The sequence below is a fragment of the Haemaphysalis longicornis genome, unplaced genomic scaffold (genome assembly GCF_048455015.1).
Source record: "Haemaphysalis longicornis isolate Haplotype H1 unplaced genomic scaffold, Haemaphysalis longicornis Haplotype H1 scaffold_9, whole genome shotgun sequence".
Classification (NCBI taxonomy): Eukaryota; Metazoa; Arthropoda; class Arachnida; order Ixodida; family Ixodidae; genus Haemaphysalis; species Haemaphysalis longicornis.
In genome coordinates, this window is record NW_027526460.1 from 25,310,283 (window position 1) to 25,326,405 (window position 16,123).

The following is a 16,123-nucleotide window of genomic DNA, read 5'->3' on the forward strand; positions in this document are numbered from 1 at the left end:
TCCCTCACATCGAAGTTACTGTGCCACCAGCAGATCAGGTTCCGAAAACAATCTCGTCTGAAGGCCGCCCGAAAGGTTTATAGAACCTCTTCGTGGTTTATATTTTTTTTCTCAGTGATCTGATTTGTAAGTAAAATCTATTTAGTCCTCGACCTCGTTCAGATATCCGGTCAGCCTACTTTTATGCCGTCCCTGTGATATAGTGGTGGTTGAAGGTAAGCACGGCGCAAGAACACGAGGACGAAAGAAGAAGAAACATGTGCAAATAACAGTACTGGCGAAGAGCATACAGTTCCATACAATAATAACTAGAGGGAAAACGGGCGCTACTGTCAACGGTAACACCGAGGCGGAGCTTACGCTTCGGTGGCAACGATGAGTTCTGCCATGGAACCGGATTGCGCAGTATCGAAACGGGCTGCGCAAATTGTGTTTTTTTTTCAACGAAACTCTTATTGCGCGGTTAGCTGCTTACAAATTACATGGCGAACAAAAAGGTAGTAACCAGAAACAGGTTTTGTGCGATATAAAACGGCGAGTTTAGATAGTAAACAAACGCGTAGTCGAGGAGGTTTGCGGAGTACGTTTGCCATTTGCCGCCAATTACAGCGGGACGCGGACTTCTCCAACAACTGTTCGTAAAAGTTTCGACGCTTGTACTATTTAATATTAAGAAAAGTTTTCTGTTCCTAAAAAAAGGGCCCATCTCCCCGCGAGGGGGACTCGAGTAAATGCGTCGCATAGGGGGTGGGTGTATTGCGTTAACGTTTAGTGTTTGGGGAGTTGGTGGTAGTGAATGCGTTGTATCAGCAGCTTCTTGACGTAGTTTGAATGAGTCAAGGATATAAGGCGCGTTCGTAGCCTTTCATTCTGTGTCGGTTTTGTGGCGCAGTCGGAAGAGCACCATGTACCTCGCGTTCCGCCCACAGGTAGTGAATGCGTTGTATCACCAGCTTCTTGACGTAGTTTGAATGAGTCAAGGATATAAGGCGCGTTCGTAGCCTTCCATTCTGTGTCGGCTTTGTGGCGCAGTGGGTAGAGCAGCATGTACCTTGCGTTCCGCCCGCAGGGTCGTGGGATCGAAACCAGGCGCCGGTAAGTATTATTTTTTTATATAGTGTAGGGGGAGGGGTGCGGACCTGTTGTTGAGAGCGAGGAGGGTAGCGTGATGCGGGAGAGGAGGAGTCGGGGAGAGTGCGCACCTGGAACGGCTGTTGCGGACGCCGAGGCACGCCAACGCTAAGTGACATCGTGAGTTAAAGAAATGCTCAGCATTTAAAAAATAAACCGCTTACTTTTGGGGGAAGTTATTCTAGCCTAAATTAGTGACATTCATCAAGCAGCATGCTCTGCATTTAACAAAAAAACCGATTACTTTTGGGGGAAGTTATTCTAGGCTAAATTAGTGACATTCATCAAGCAGCAATCCTATCAGCCGCCGGTACAGATGGTCTACACCGTAGGAGCCGGCGCTCTCACGAGAGGTGTGGCTGTTCCAAGCAATCTGCAAACGTCATCAGCCTCAAAAATACACTTCTTTGCCGAATGAGCAGCGCCGCAACTCTTAATTTGCAGACAACTTCGCCGCGCACAGCGTCGTCATTTGTGTTTTCGTGATCGCTGGCGCCAGCAACCCACCCAATTCGCAACTCTTGTTATAAAACATTCCACTCAGGGCGGCGCCAGTGCGGGCGCGGCATGCAGTTCAAGGAGAAACGTATTTTTGAACGCTTCTTCCATCACCCCGCGTAGGCAAGCAACTCCGTTTATGTAAGTCCAAAACGAAAACGCAACTGCCTGCACGATTCAATCCATAGAAACTTCGACAAGCCATCGAGCGTCAATCGGAATCCTAAACTAGCCATCACGCCCATCGCGGCGGACGATCGCAGCCCCAGATTCCTCTCCAGTTGTTATTGTATGAAACTGCAGTAGGCCACCGTTCCGATGATGATAAAGATGATGATGACCCTAGGGGAATCGCACATAGCTGCGGCTACTTCTTTCTTTACTAATTAATCCTCTTTTTCTTTAACACGTACAACAACACTGTGCCGAACCAAGCCCACATCAACCTTTTGTTACTTCATATATATTTACTATTTTGCCGAGACGCCACCGGGTCCAAAATAGCAGAAATCAAAGATGAGTTTATTTCGGTGCCACTTTGGCACGACGACAGACCACTCCTGGGCATTGTTTGCATAAAATAGACGTAAGCAGAATTTTATCAATTCAAACAAGGTGTGGGGTAAAAAAATATTACGGTCAACAATAACACATGGCTCAAAATGTAATGACAATGTCTTCTAAGCGTCAGTTGGGAACCCCAATTGTGTAGCCTACAATTGTAAATGATTTACGCGTAAGCATGACTTTTACACGGTGGAGCATAATTTGTCTGGTGCGAAAAGCCGTTGCTCAGTTGCATGCCACTGACAGTATGGTTTTGCTTATTGTTTGTAGTAAAAACAAGGGAAATATAAACCGTTTATGCGGTAGTGGGCGCAGTTTCATGAGTCTTGACAACGAGATTTAAACACTCGTATGGTTCGTCTTAAAATACAACAGTCGTTGATACACGCGTTTTCAGATACACGCTGTTTACGTCTACTTGCGCTTTAAGGTGCGAATGCTTGCAGCATTAATTTCAGGGCGCCTGTTTGATAGTAGTTAGGTAAGATTTACACTCCTAGCGCATTGGCTCACCATTGAGGATAATGAAATGGGAGTGGCTGGCGTACATCCTGTGTGACGTCCTCGGGGCAGCCTTGTAAATAATGTCAATAGATCGCTCATCATCCTTTACTATGAATCGTGCCACCTTCATCCTTCCGCCAGGTAACAATATTAAGCGTCTGTTGGCGCACACCTGCAAGGGGGATTTCCCAAGAAGAAACATTTATTCATTCAATCGAACAGCGAGTAAACAACGGATATAGCAAAAGACGTACGTGACTATGGTTTAAATGCATTATGAAGGAGGCAATTATCTTAAAAGTGCGAGGGAAATAGACGCACTATTACTGCGGTAAGTAAGGAATTGCGGGCTGAGGCCGATTGCAAAGAAAGCATACGTAATATCTTTGTGCAAAAGTGGTAAGTAAGGCGTTGATTTCTTTTTCTCGACCCCATTTACGCTAATTCATATCCACTAGCGGTAACTGGAACGCAGTAGCCTTATTAGGCGTGGCCAATCCCATTTTGTGAGGGTACGTGTAATTTTATGCGAGGGTATTTTTATCATCATGATTGATTTTGGTTATGCGGATGTAAGCAAAAACGGATGGTTATATGCTTTTAATGATGAGAAGGGAAGTTTGGGGGGAACGGTAAAGGAGGGCAGGAAAAAGAATGTTTAGAGAGATGATTTTATTGGCGAATAACCACAGTTTACGTGCTTGACAGTAAAACTTCGTCTTCATCGGTGCCCCAATTCACACCAGGGGGAAAGGTTGATGACGCTTCTGCCCAGCACGCGAGGAAACATTCCACTCTACTGGACGGCCGCGTTCTTGCAACCATGTTTCAAGGCCTTTCCGTGTCTCAGGTGCGTCAAATAACCTTCGGGTTATGTGTTCTCGGGGCGGTGATGGTGTTCTTCTACTACAAGGACCTCTACCATTCGTCCTTCTTTGTTCGGAGTGGTGAAATCGAGCGGCCCGGGGACTCCAAGTGCAGCGGCATGAATGTGATAGAGGCCTGTCGCAGGGAGGAACTCATCAAGATTCTGTTCGTTGCCGACACTGAGGTCAACCACATTGAAGAGCGCAACTTCGCTCGTAACTCTTACGCCACTCAAAACTTCGCCAGGCACTTGAAGTGGCTCACCGTGTTTCGCCTTGTTGAGACTGACTTCCTGGATGGGAACAACGAAAAGTACATCGTCAACGAGTGCGAGAAACATGGAGACATAGTCGCCAGCAATCGCACAAAGTCCGCGCGGACCTTTCACAGCTTCGTCTCGTGGATCCTGGAGTACTGTCCTAATGTCGACCTTGTGGTCCACATGAAGGACATCGTGATTCCGCACCCCTTCTACCTTCCGAACTACCGCGTGCTGCACATGGACCACCAGCCGGAGGTTATCCACTGCCACTACTCGGGAGACTCGCAGGCCGGCTGCCGCCACGACTCCGTGCTCATGACCAAGAAACGCGGTCTCCAGGCTCTCGCCGAGAACGCGACGGAGGTCGACGGTAGGATTATCACGGAGAGCTTGACCTTGAAGAACATGGGAAGCTACGTGGCAATCAACGAGAACATGACCCTGCTGTACACGATTGGCGCCGTGATTTTCTACACGTATCCTCCGGACATCAAAGAGAGCATGATGTCACTCTGGACTACTATGATGAGCTCGCCGCAGAATACACCGTCCGACCTCCGTCTATAAGCTGCTCGCTGCCGTTTCCGCTCTGGCGACGAAAAGCTGTTGGAGAGGCCATGCATGAGAAGAAGGCTGGTTGGGGAGTGACGAAGTTTGGGAAACTGCAGGAATTCGTGCTGCGTTTGCGAGAAGCTGCTCGCTGGGGGTGGTGTTTACTTGATAGAGGCCTTAGTTTTATATACTTTTACTAGCGGGTGGACAGCATCGGTGGACATTTTTAGTCGTACCTGCAGCAGTCCACTGTTAAATTTTGCGTTAGTGTTTTATGGCGCTCAGCGAGCGTGAAGAAAGTTAAAATCGGCGGTGCGTGCACGACTTTTATTGTGTTTTTTTTTCCAGTCAAGGGGCTGCTTCTTTGTTTGTGACAATGGCGAAAGAGCGGGCAGAGAGGAAGTGAATTCTCAAATGCGTTTGAAGTTTGTTGTTCGGAGTAACACCGCTTCTTTATCACTAGTTCCAACTTGTGCGGTTATGAATAAAAATCGCAGTGAGCACACTTCGCCTTGCCTTTGTCGTGAATTTCGCTGTTAACGTCCCCTTTTGGTCCTTTTGGGGGATGTCTTTTACCTGAGCGCAAAGTGCGGGTGACGTTAAGATGTGTCATGAGCGAAATAATGATATGAGGATTGAAAGGTCACCCGATTTGATAATGTCTAACAGCAAAAGACTATTGTAACGCATTGTTCCAACAGAGGTACAGAGGGAAGCAGGAGCATATGCCCAGCGCTGAAGGTATTCCTTCTGAACAGGGAAGGGAGGGGGGGGGGGTCATCATTTAGCTTTAGCGGGGAAAACAGTGACTCAGCCGGGCTACTAAGTCTGCCTAACAGCTGTCTGACCATCGCTCTGTCTGTCTGTCTGTCTGTCTGTCTGTCTGTCTGTCTGTCTGTCTGTCTGTCTCGCGATTCAGCCTCCCAACCAAAACTTAAGAAATTTCCTGAACAAGACGTTTACGTAGGGAGCCTTTACAAATTACTAAATCTAGAAGTGCAGTTCATACTTGTCAGCATTGTTCAGCAAGAGAACTCGTATTTGAGGCAAAACATAACTGCATAACTGATATTAGCAGTGTTTTCTTGTTAAAAATGCACGTGGGCAATATTTTTTGTGTTATCAGATATGTAGAATATCGCGCTGAAAGGTACACGATTACCAAGCCGTTTGTAACTGCTATTCATGGCTATTATCAGCGCTTAAACGCAATTACCGGCACAAAATATTAGATGCTGGTTTTTAAAAAAGCCGGAAAGGCCTGATATTATTACTTTCTATCTCTACGGGGGCAATTTCTATATTCTAAGCTTAGGCTGTTTATTATCGTACATGACAGACTTATAGCCTGAGCGCTTCTTTTTAACACCTAGGCCTTTATGATTTCTGACCTGAGAAAAAAAAAATGGCACGGCTTGCACTAGTGGTGCAAGGCTTGAGAAACAGTAGAGCTGGGAGTTGACCTAGCTTCTCTCCACACTGAGAGCGGATCCCGTGAGAGATGGAGCAGCCGAACCGCAGCCGCGCAAAGCAACTTTGGACATCATCGTAAAGCAAAGACCATTAAAGTGTGTTCAGTGTCTTATTCAGTAGCAATTGTCGTCATCCATTTCGTAGTCGTCTTACGACGTCAGGACTTGCCCGCTAGGTGGCCGACCGATGTGGGCCTGCTTCACATCGGCTCCGTCAAAGACCGCTCCAAAGACCCACCAACGGCCTGCACTGCGACGAAACTATCACCGGTCGACAGAGCATCGTCAGCGCGTTCCCCGGATACCAAGCATACGTCAGGCAAGCCACTAATTTTCATCTGACAACGCCGAGAAATTTCGAAGCGGCGACCGCCACGCTAACCCTAAATGGAGGGTTAGCTGCGCTGACGTGGTGGCTCGCCTCGGCAAGCTTGCCACCTCGCTCGAGCTTGCTCGCAACAAAGCCGCCGCTGCTACCGGCACAACGAACAAGTAGCTGCGGTCGCCTCCCTACCCTTCTTCACGTGCTCTTCGTTCACCGCTCGCTCCGAAGACGGGGCACACGCTCACGCGACGCACTGAACTGCCCTTGAACTGCTTCGGGCCGTCGTCACACAGCTTGAGATAGCAGCGGAGCGGACCAGCCAGGCCTGCGTTAGGCCTAGCCCGTCCCCGACCCCGCGCGCACGCCATGGCGGCTGCGCCCGTGGTACCTCACGACGAGATGAACACCCACGGAGAGGCCCCGGCGATTATGGACTACGAGGGCGACGACGTCACCACCGAATTCGAAACCAACGAACGGACTCTACCTCCACAACGCGAGCACGACCGGACGCACGAGACGGAGACGGAGGACGACGACGGCTGGATCACCGCCGGCAGAAGGCTTCGACGCCGCGCCGCAGCACCCCTCGGTAAGCCGGCTCCTCCTTCTTCTCCTGCAGCCTCGCAGCCTCGAGGCAGCGATAGCTTCGCTAAGAAAGTGACTGCCAGACTTAGCAGAGCGGCGCGCATGCCCGTGGCGCTACCGAGACACGAGACCAAAATTATCATACGTCCGCGCGGCGGGCTTAATGTAGCGAAAACGGAGGCCACGCGCCTCATGTCAGCCATTTTCGCAGCAGCCGGGGTTACCATGCACGAATCCAGAATGGACACTATTTGTACGAATCCGACTCAGAACATCATAGTGATCAGCACGCCCGACGAGGGTCGCGCTCGTAGCTACGTGCAAATTAGGCAGCTTCGCATAGGCAATGCCGAGTACGAGACCTTCGCGTACGTGTCCGCCCCGGACGGCACAGTAAAGGGAATCATTAGAGGCATAGACACTACGGAGACGCATCAGGATCTACAGAACAACATCGTAAACCAAACCAACCCCTTGGCACTAGAGGCCCACCGAATAGGAAACACCACCACGGTTATCGTGGCGTTCGAGGGATCTAGAGTACCTAATTCGATCAAGTACGGGGCCATGATAGTGCGGTGTAGCCTGTACAGGCAGCACCACGAGTTCTGTCGGTGCTGCGGGAAACTAGGGCATCGCGCGGACGTTTGTCCGAACCCGGAGACTAAAGTGTGCCTTGCGTGTGGGAGACGCGAGCCGGAGCCAAACCACGAGGCCACGTGTAAGCCTCGTTGCAAGCTCTGCAACGGGGCTCACACAACGGGAGCCACGGGCTGCCTCAACCGATTCAAGGTGCCCCACGTGGTACTCCAAAGGCGAGGGGCAAAAGAGCAACAGCCGAAAGAGGCCAAGCAGCAGCCGCCTCAAAAGACAGTGGAAACCTTCCCACAGCTGCAATCGAGAGTACACGCCCCCGTTGCGGCGCCGCGGACGAAAGTAGGCGGGTCCGTTAAGGCGCCGGCGTCAGCGGCAGTGGGCGGAGGAAAGAACAACAGAAACGGCCAGGCGCAGCCGGCGACGGGCGTGACGTGGGCCAGGGTGACAGCTGGCGCGACGAGCCGCGGCAACCCCGCACTCGAGCGAGGGCTGCAAGACGTTCGCCACGAAAACATGCATCTGAGAGCGCAAATGGAGAGGCAAGAAGAGATAATACTCGCGCTAAATCGCAAGCTGGACTTGCTACTCGCAGGCAAGATACCGCAAGAGCTCCCACCGCGAACCCCAACGGTTTCAAGGGACTCGCCACAATCGCCGCCCCCTCCACCGATTCGGATCCCACTCGAGCCCGAGGAGGTTGAAGAGACCTCCGAAAGCAACAACCCAACGCCTGAAAACGTCGCGGCGAATTGCAGCGACGCTCCACGGGAAGAAATGGACACGGACAGCGAACCGACCAAGAAGAGACGGGCACTGAAGTCAAAGATCCGCGAGCAACAATACGTGACCAAAGAAGAATTCCACAGTTTTCAAGACGCGTGCGCCAAGCAATTCGAGACGGTCAACACGCGCCTATCGGCCCTCGAGGCCACGCAGGCAGACATGTCGGCTAGACTGGCCAACCTAGAGACCCGCTTCACCAACATGGAGCAAATGATGACAACAATCTACAAGAAGCTCACGGCGAAGCCGCAGCCAATACCGCTTCCTGAAGCACAGCCGTAATGACAATAAAGACAGCGGAGAAGACACACGAACTCATCATCTGGCAGTGGAACGCGAACGGGTTCCGGGGAAGGAGAGCGACATTCTTGCAGCACATTGCACGCGCGGAGAAGAGACCGGACATCATCCTCGTCCAAGAAACGCACTGCGAGCACGCCCCGAAAATCCCGGGATACCGCTCCTACGCCTTTGCACTTCCCAAGACTCCAGAGAAGGGGGCCCGCGTGCGCGGCGGCATCTGCACTTTCGTGAAGAAGGGCATGGTCAGCCTCGAACACAGCCTCCTGCACGCCACGAACGTGGAACACCTTACGATAGAAGTGGTGATCGGAGCCAAGACCCGAGCCAGAAAGGAGCACGTGTACATCATGAACGCGTACACGAAACCCAAATACGCGAAACAACGCTACGGCACGCTGATCAGCAAGATCAAGCGGCTGGCAGGGGACCAAACAACGCTGCTCTGCGGTGACTTCAACGCCCCGCACTCGGCGTGGGGCTACCAATACGACACGGCGAAGGGTCGCAGCCTCCTGGCAGAGACTCAGGCGGCAGGGTACCACCTCGCCAACGACATCACGGTCCCCACCAGACAGGACATGTCGACGGTGCGCCGAGATAACAACCCGGACCTCACCTTCAGCAACAACGAGAAGGTGAGGTGGCGAAACACCCTGGAGACGCACGGCAGCGATCACTGTATCGTAGAGGTCACCGTTCCCCTCAAAAGTCGAGCGAGCCCGCATCGCAAACAAAGAATCACGGACTGGGACAAGTTTCGTGCCAACCTCGGCACCGTGCCCGAGAACATCGAGGACATTGAGGCATGGACGGCGGCGGTGCTACAAGAATCGAAGCGGGCCACCACCGAGTTCGAGACGGAGGAGGACGCACCCGACGTCGACAGCAGGCTAGCACACCTCATCGAGGCGCGCAACTCCCTCAAACGCCGGTGGAACGGCCAGCGGCACAACCGCACGCTGCGCAAGAGGGTGGCGATGCTAAACAGAGAAATCGAGAAGCACTGCGAGACGCTGAATCGCCAGCGCTGGCACGCCGTCTGCCAGGAGGCCGACGGGCAAATCCACAAGAGCCGAACTTGGAAGTTGCTCCGACACCTGCTCGACGACACCAAGACCAAGAGCACGCAACAGCACGTCTTGGCGCGAACCCTCCTCAAGGCCCGCCGAGAGCTCGGCGACGACGAAGTCCGGCGCCGGCTCGACGCCAAGTACCTACCGGCCACGCCACCCTCGCCCCTTCCGAGCTACGAGGGCGACGTCAACCCAGAACTCGACGCGGACATCGAGGAGTGGGAAGTTCGCGCGGTTCTGCAAAAGATCAAGGGAAAGTCGGCGGCCGGCCCCGACGGCGTGTCGAACAAGGAGCTGCGCAACCTCAGCGACGGCGCAATCGCGTCTCTCACGCGGTACTACAACAACTGCTGGCGCAGTGGCGTCCTGCCCCGCAAGTGGAAGGAGGCGCGCACGGTGCTCATCCCGAAGCCCGGGAAACTGCCAGACATCGAAAACCTGCGCCCGATATCGCTGACGTCGTGTGTGGGCAAGGTCCTAGAACACGCGCTTCTAAATCGGTGGCAACGGTATCTGGAGGAGAACGAGCTATACCCCAACACCATGCTCGGATTTCGGGCGGGACTGAGCACCCAGGACGCGATGCTCCTCCTAAGGCACGAAATCATAGACCGGACGACCAAGAGATCCGGAGACACAGCGGCCATCCTCGGCCTCGACTTATTAGGAGCGTTCGACAACGTACAGCACTCGGCAATACTGCGGCAGATGTCGCGCCTGAACATGGGCGAGCGATCCTTCCAATACGTCAAGGATTTCCTCACGGAGCGAACCGCGACCATCGTGGCGGGAGACCTGGAGTTACCGACGAAGACGCTCGGCAGTAGGGGCACGCCGCAGGGAGCGGTGATCTCGCCAACGCTGTTCAACCTCGTTATGATCGGGGTGGCCGAACGCCTCGGCTCCCTCCCAAGGGTACGACACACCATATACGCCGATGACGTCACCATCTGGACCACGGGCGGCAGCGACGGCGAGATCGAAGAATCGCTCCAGCAGGCCGTCGAAGCGGTCGAAGAACAACTTCAAGGAACAGGCCTCCAATGCTCCCCGGCCAAGTCGGAGCTGCTGCTGCTGCGGCCGCCTCGAAGTAACAAGACCGACAACGACGAGCCGAACATCAACGTGCGCACGAGCGACGGTATCACCATTCCCAAGGTCGACACCCTGCGCGTCTTGGGACTGCACATCGAGAGCACGCGCCGTAACGGTTACACGATACAACAGCTCCAAACCAAGGTACACAGGGCGATGGGGCTCATCAAGAAGATATCCACCAAGTACGCCGGCATGCGCGAGCGCAACACACTCAAACTGACACAATCCTTCGCCGTCAGTCACCTGGCCTACGTCGCCGCCTTCCACACCTGGAACGCCGCCGAGCGTAACAAGCTGAACGCTCTCATACGCAAGGCATACAAGATCGCGCTAGGTCTATACACGCACACTAACACGGAAAGGATGTTAGAGCTAGGAATACATAACACTATAGAAGAGATCGTAGAAGCGCAGCAAACAGCGCAGACGGCTCGCCTCGAGCAAACGCGCACGGGCAGGGCGATCCTAGAACGATTAGGACACAGGCCGCGGCTGCAGGAGGGTAGGGACCGGCTGCCGCTTCCGCGGGTCCTGCTCGAGAAACTGCAGGTCCCACCGCTCCCGCAGCACATGGACCCACAAGAGAACAAGGAACGACGGCTGGCCAGAGCCCGAGCGCTCACCGGCACGTACTCCAACGACACCGGCGCCGTGTACGTGGACGTGGCCCGATACCCGGGCCGACGACACGCGTACGTGGCCGCAGCAGTCAGAGCAACGACGGGCGAGCTCGTCACGGCCGGCAGCGTACGGGCCAGGTCGGCGGAGCAGGCGGAGGAGTTGGCCATCGCGCTGGCCCTCTCGATCCCGGAATGCACGACAGTACTGAGCGACTCCCGAGCGGCAGTCACCAACTTTGCAAGAAATCAAGTGTGCGCGAGTGCGGTGAGGGCGTGCGGGGCCCCAGACCCAATGCGCGCGCCGATAACGGTACGGTGGTTCCCGGCCCACATGGGCGCAGTGGGACCCGAGCCCAACCGGAACGAGGACGCGGACAGGGCGGCGAAAGCGCTGACAGGACGCCCAGCCGACCCGCGACCCGCTGTGCCTCGAACGACCGAAACCGGCAACGACGGAATCGACGACGACGACGGCGAGGACGTCGACGGCGACGATACGGAGGCGGAGGAGCCCGCCCCGGTGACCACGTACGGAGGGGTCCTGGAGTGGTACCGGGAGCGTCGCAGACGCTACCCGGGGCCGCACCCCGACCTCACCAGGCAGGAGGCGGTGCTCCTCCGCCAACTGCAAGTGAGAGCAACGTGGACTCCCGTGTGGGCCGTACACGCGAGCCCGGAGCTCTACGAAACCGATGTGTGTGCGGTGTGCGGGGCCGCGAGGGCCACCCTAGCCCATATGATGTGGAACTGCGACGTGAACCCTGAATCATCCGAGGCGCTCCCGCCTCACCTCGCCCGTGCGGTGGGCGAAAGAGATCTGGACTCACAACGGGCCGCCGCGCAGTTTGCGCTGAGGGCGGTCCAACGCCAGCAAGCGCGGGTAGTTGCCCCCTCCTAAGAGGGGGATAGCTCCTGCAGCCGAAAAGCAGGCAAATAAAGATGTTACACCCCCCCCCCCCCTTACGACGTCACAGCCACGTTGGGCCAATCCCCTTGCTGCGCGTCCTCGTTTCGGTAGACCTCCACTTCTTCGTCAACTGGTCCAGTGGCCGTCTTGTGAAGGGATGGCTTGACAGATTCCTAGTCTTCGTCTTCGGCATGGCGGACCCGTGGCGCGCCGGTCGCTTTACAATGACGACGACGAAGGCGGGAGCTCCTTATGTGGCGTAAGCCCACGCGCAAGCATGGAAGAGGCTGGGCGATCACCGCGTGGCACGCGTTCACGTGCGCTCATGGTCTTCTGTCTACGCCAGGCGGATTTTTATCGGCCTAAACAGCTGTGCTGTTGAAAAAACCGGAGTGCCACGAGGAGTATTTTTAAAGATACCCGTTGGGCAGTGTAGACCGGGTAATCTGCGTGCAAAGCGTTCTCAATAAACGCGGAAGTATACCCGACTCAATCTTCTGCTTGGCCCGTATATTTGTTTAGACAAAGGCGACGTCAGTGTTGGTGGCGAAATGGGGAGCACGGCTTTTGACAACCCGTAATTCTTGAAGCTTGTGAACTTGCCATTAAATACTCACGCAGCGAAAATTCTGCAAGACCATTTGCAGCGTGTTTCGAAACAACCAACGGGTTAACGCAGAGTTTTAAACTCAACCCGCTCACAAAGCCTTACCAATACAGCATATCATTCAAACTTTTAAAGACTGTTTACTATTAAAAGTTTTCGCGTTGTACAAATTACAAAGACAAAATAATGCGGAGCGCAAGCTGGGAAAATATATACCATCACTCAACCGACTGGCAGGAATGAATTTTAGAAGCCACCCACGAGTCTCTGAACTCATGGTCATAAGACAACTGGTAAACATCTCTGAAAGGGGCGGACTTGCACAACGCATAAATTTCCCCAATAAGCAGTGCGTGCACCAGCATGCTTTGTATTCCCAGCGAGCCAGTCGCTATTTCATCAACATCGCTTTATATTCAAGTGCGCGTGGGCTGAGTGAAAGCTGGCTGTTCTGGAGCGCAAGTTCATCAAGTCTCCCACAGGGACATGTTTACATACTCGGACACGCGTTGGCCGTGAGATGTACGGGAATAATTGCAGTGATGTGTTCTATGCTTATAATAGCTGCTTACGAGTGGCGTGATGGTAATTATTGTTTGATGTATTCAAAGACGTCTTACTATCGTGGTAGTTTGCGCATTTAAATGGGCTCTAACTTTAGGAGGTGGAGTCCGACTCCGAGATTTATTTTTGGCGCCTGGTTACTATACGACGTCTAGGTTCTCTGATCAGATGCACTAGGTTCTCTCTCAACTGATCTCCTTTTACGTGTCACACGTCCCCGTTTAAAGAACGACAGAACTAAAACACTGAACAATATTTCACGCGTTCATATGTAAGAAAATCCTCAATTTTGGGTCGACCCATGTCTCGGCTATACAATGCAACTTGCGATAAGGATACTCGAAGAAATATTGATTGTACCCAGGACATTCCTTAACTGCTGCTTCCACTAGCGTGTTAATATGAGCCATGATTCAGTGGCAGCTGCTAAGAAAGCTGCCCCCGTGCTGAAGAATTGTGGTTAAAGTCCTTCTTCATGAATTGCAACCTGTTGTAAGCAAGACTATGAAAACACGTTCGTTGTTTTAGTAATGCTATTTATGGTGAAACTGGCCCTAATCGGAACCCACCGTGACTTACTCAGTCCCATGTACAAATACCGTTGAAGCCTACATCCTGTAATGCCTCGAGATTAACAAAATATCCCGGGCCATCTCCACTGACGTGAAACCTGGGGAGGGGCGAAGCATGCAGTGTATAAGTGTATTCTCGGTGCCTTGGGGTTTTCGCCAACGGAGATGAATCATTTGGGGTAGAGGTATACAGCTGTGCTGTAAAAGTCTCTTGTTTTTGAAGCACGAATCCCTCTAGCGCGAGGCGTAAACCAGTGTTCCGGTGCTTTTTTTAGTACGCATTACATTCTAGCGCGCGGCGTAAACCGATTTCCCGACGTGTTAGTACTGTGACTATATGAGACGACGATTGCGACTACGACAGGAGACGCCAACAGCCCCAGCCCCTAAAGGGGCTTCGCCCCTAACAAACGCCCATAACAGTTAAAAATAACTTCTAAAAGAAGCAGCGACGCTACTGCAGCGATATTTTTATCTGAGGGCGCTGCAGTTAATGCCGTAATTAACACGGTGTCGGGTCGCTGGCTTTGTTCTTCCTAGAGGTGCTGGCAGAGAACGAGGGCAAGACGGCCGTTCATTATCCCCGCCCGAAGCTTAACGATGCTTCAGGTGGGATTACAGTGATTGCTCGGGCAGTACGAGCCCGCGGCAGGGCACGGGGTGGGCCTCCGTCAGTCCGCCACTCTTCGCTATCTGTTTTCGTTCCCTCCGCATTTACGCCCTCATGGTTCCAAGGAGCTGCCTTCCAGACAACAGGAAAGCCTGTAAAATGCGTTGATAAATTTGAGTAACTAATAGGCATGTGGTTCTTAATCTTCGAAGTCAAAAATAAGCTTGCCGCTAGTGATACGTAACGGTTCAAGCATTGTTACGAGAAAAAGTGAGCACTGCGGACGATGCCGAGGCTCCTTCATCCCCTTGAAGATGTTGTCCAGGGCGGCCCTTTGGTAATACGCTCCAGCAAACAAAAAGGGCCTTCTTTTACTTGATCCTCTTAGTTAGGGTGACTTCACTTCACGGTGTTTCAGAGATACCGAATCTCATGGTCACTGCCCTTTTCTGCGCACGTGCCCGAGAGAAAAAAACCCGGGCCCTCTCCACTAACGTGAAACCTGGGGAGGGGTGAAGCATGCAGTTTATAAGTGTATTCTGCGCGCCTTGGCGTTTTTGCCGAAGCAGATGAAACCGTTACGGAGTAGAGCTATGCAGCTTTGCTGTCGATGTCTCCTTTCTTTGAAGCACGAAGCGTTAGAGCGCGAGGCGTAAACGAGTGTCCCAATGTTTTCTTTAGTACGCGTTATGAAGCGTTCTAGCGCCAGGCATAAGCAAGTGTCGATGCGCTTTAGTACCGTGACTACATGAGGCGACGGTTACGACGTCGACACGAGGCGCCAACACGAGACGCCAACAGCCCGAGCCCCTAAGGGGCTTGGCCCCTAAAAAATTCCCACTGTCCCTTCAACTGACCAGCAACGAGTACAAAAGGCACTCGTTCATTGCCTTGGTTCACGTGCTTGTTTTTGGTTGCTGTCCCTGCCGGTAAAGAACACCGGTTGAGGCTTAAATAGGAACCGAACTAAATGAACGCTTTTATAGAAATGTAGGAACTCAATTCAACATGAGGGAGTATTTGATTGATCACGCAAGAAGAAAGTTTCCCGTCGTTACCTTAAGCGATGAGAACCAAGCCTTCAAAGGAACCGTTGTCGAGCGAAACAAACAAAGAAGAGGAAAGAACTATCCAGGAAAAACTAAATCGTTTAATGCGCAGATTTGAACTGTGGGCTCAGCTCTTTCAACTATATACCAACCTGGGAATTCTATGCCCTACATTTTCTTTATAAGCTTATATGATGATCATGCCCATAGAGCATGTCAAAACACTTGTACGATTCCACCCATCCCCTCCCACCCGCAAAGGTTTTGTAGTGCCGGCAGCCCGTCTCTTTTTTCGCTCTATTTTACAGAAACTGTTGAAACAACTTGTGCAGCAAATAAGATCGTCTGAAGCAGATACTTTCCTTGTAATACGTGCTCACGGTAAGCGATTGTGGGGCTGTTTTGTAGCGTATAAGCTACACTGGCCGAGGTTGAGCAGTTTCGCGTGGACACCGAAGGGCCGTGCTGCGCAAGCGCGACAAGTCTTAGATTGGATTGGATTTGTAATTGAATTTGGATTTAGATTCGGATTGGATAAAATTGGATTGTATCGGATTGGATTGGAAATCCAATC

The 16,123-nt window shown here is 52.7% G+C and overlaps 2 protein-coding genes across 2 annotated transcripts; both read left to right on the forward strand.

Annotated features, from left to right (window-relative positions):
• The first annotated feature begins 3,523 nt into the window (after positions 1–3,523).
• On the forward strand, positions 3,524–4,396 carry LOC144153112 (uncharacterized). Its single transcript, XM_077684770.1, has one exon. It carries the CDS (start codon positions 3,524–3,526, stop codon positions 4,394–4,396), a length of 873 nt encoding a protein of 290 aa, XP_077540896.1.
• Positions 4,397–8,688: 4,292 nt separating this feature from the next.
• LOC144153113 (uncharacterized) lies at positions 8,689–12,300 on the forward strand. Its single transcript, XM_077684771.1, has 3 exons — positions 8,689–10,322; positions 10,437–11,850; positions 12,259–12,300. The coding sequence occupies exons 1-3, from the start codon at positions 8,689–8,691 to the stop codon at positions 12,298–12,300; spliced, it is 3,090 nt and encodes a 1,029-aa protein (XP_077540897.1).
• The last annotated feature ends 3,823 nt before the right edge of the window (positions 12,301–16,123 follow it).

What these genes read in the sequence shown, in the direction of transcription:
- LOC144153113 (XM_077684771.1), top strand. Translation starts at nt 8,689, where the DNA reads ATGGTCAGCCTCGAACACAGCCTCCTGCACGCCACGAACGTGGAACAC. An exon ending in ATCGTGGCGGGAGACCTGGA is followed by an intron (nt 10,323 to 10,436) that starts GTTACCGACGAA and finishes CTCCCTCCCAAG; the next exon opens with GGTACGACACACCATATACG. An exon ending in ACCTCACCAGGCAGGAGGCG is followed by an intron (nt 11,851 to 12,258) that starts GTGCTCCTCCGC and finishes TCGTTTCGGTAG; the next exon opens with ACCTCCACTTCTTCGTCAAC.
- LOC144153112 (XM_077684770.1), top strand. Translation starts at nt 3,524, where the DNA reads ATGTTTCAAGGCCTTTCCGTGTCTCAGGTGCGTCAAATAACCTTCGGG.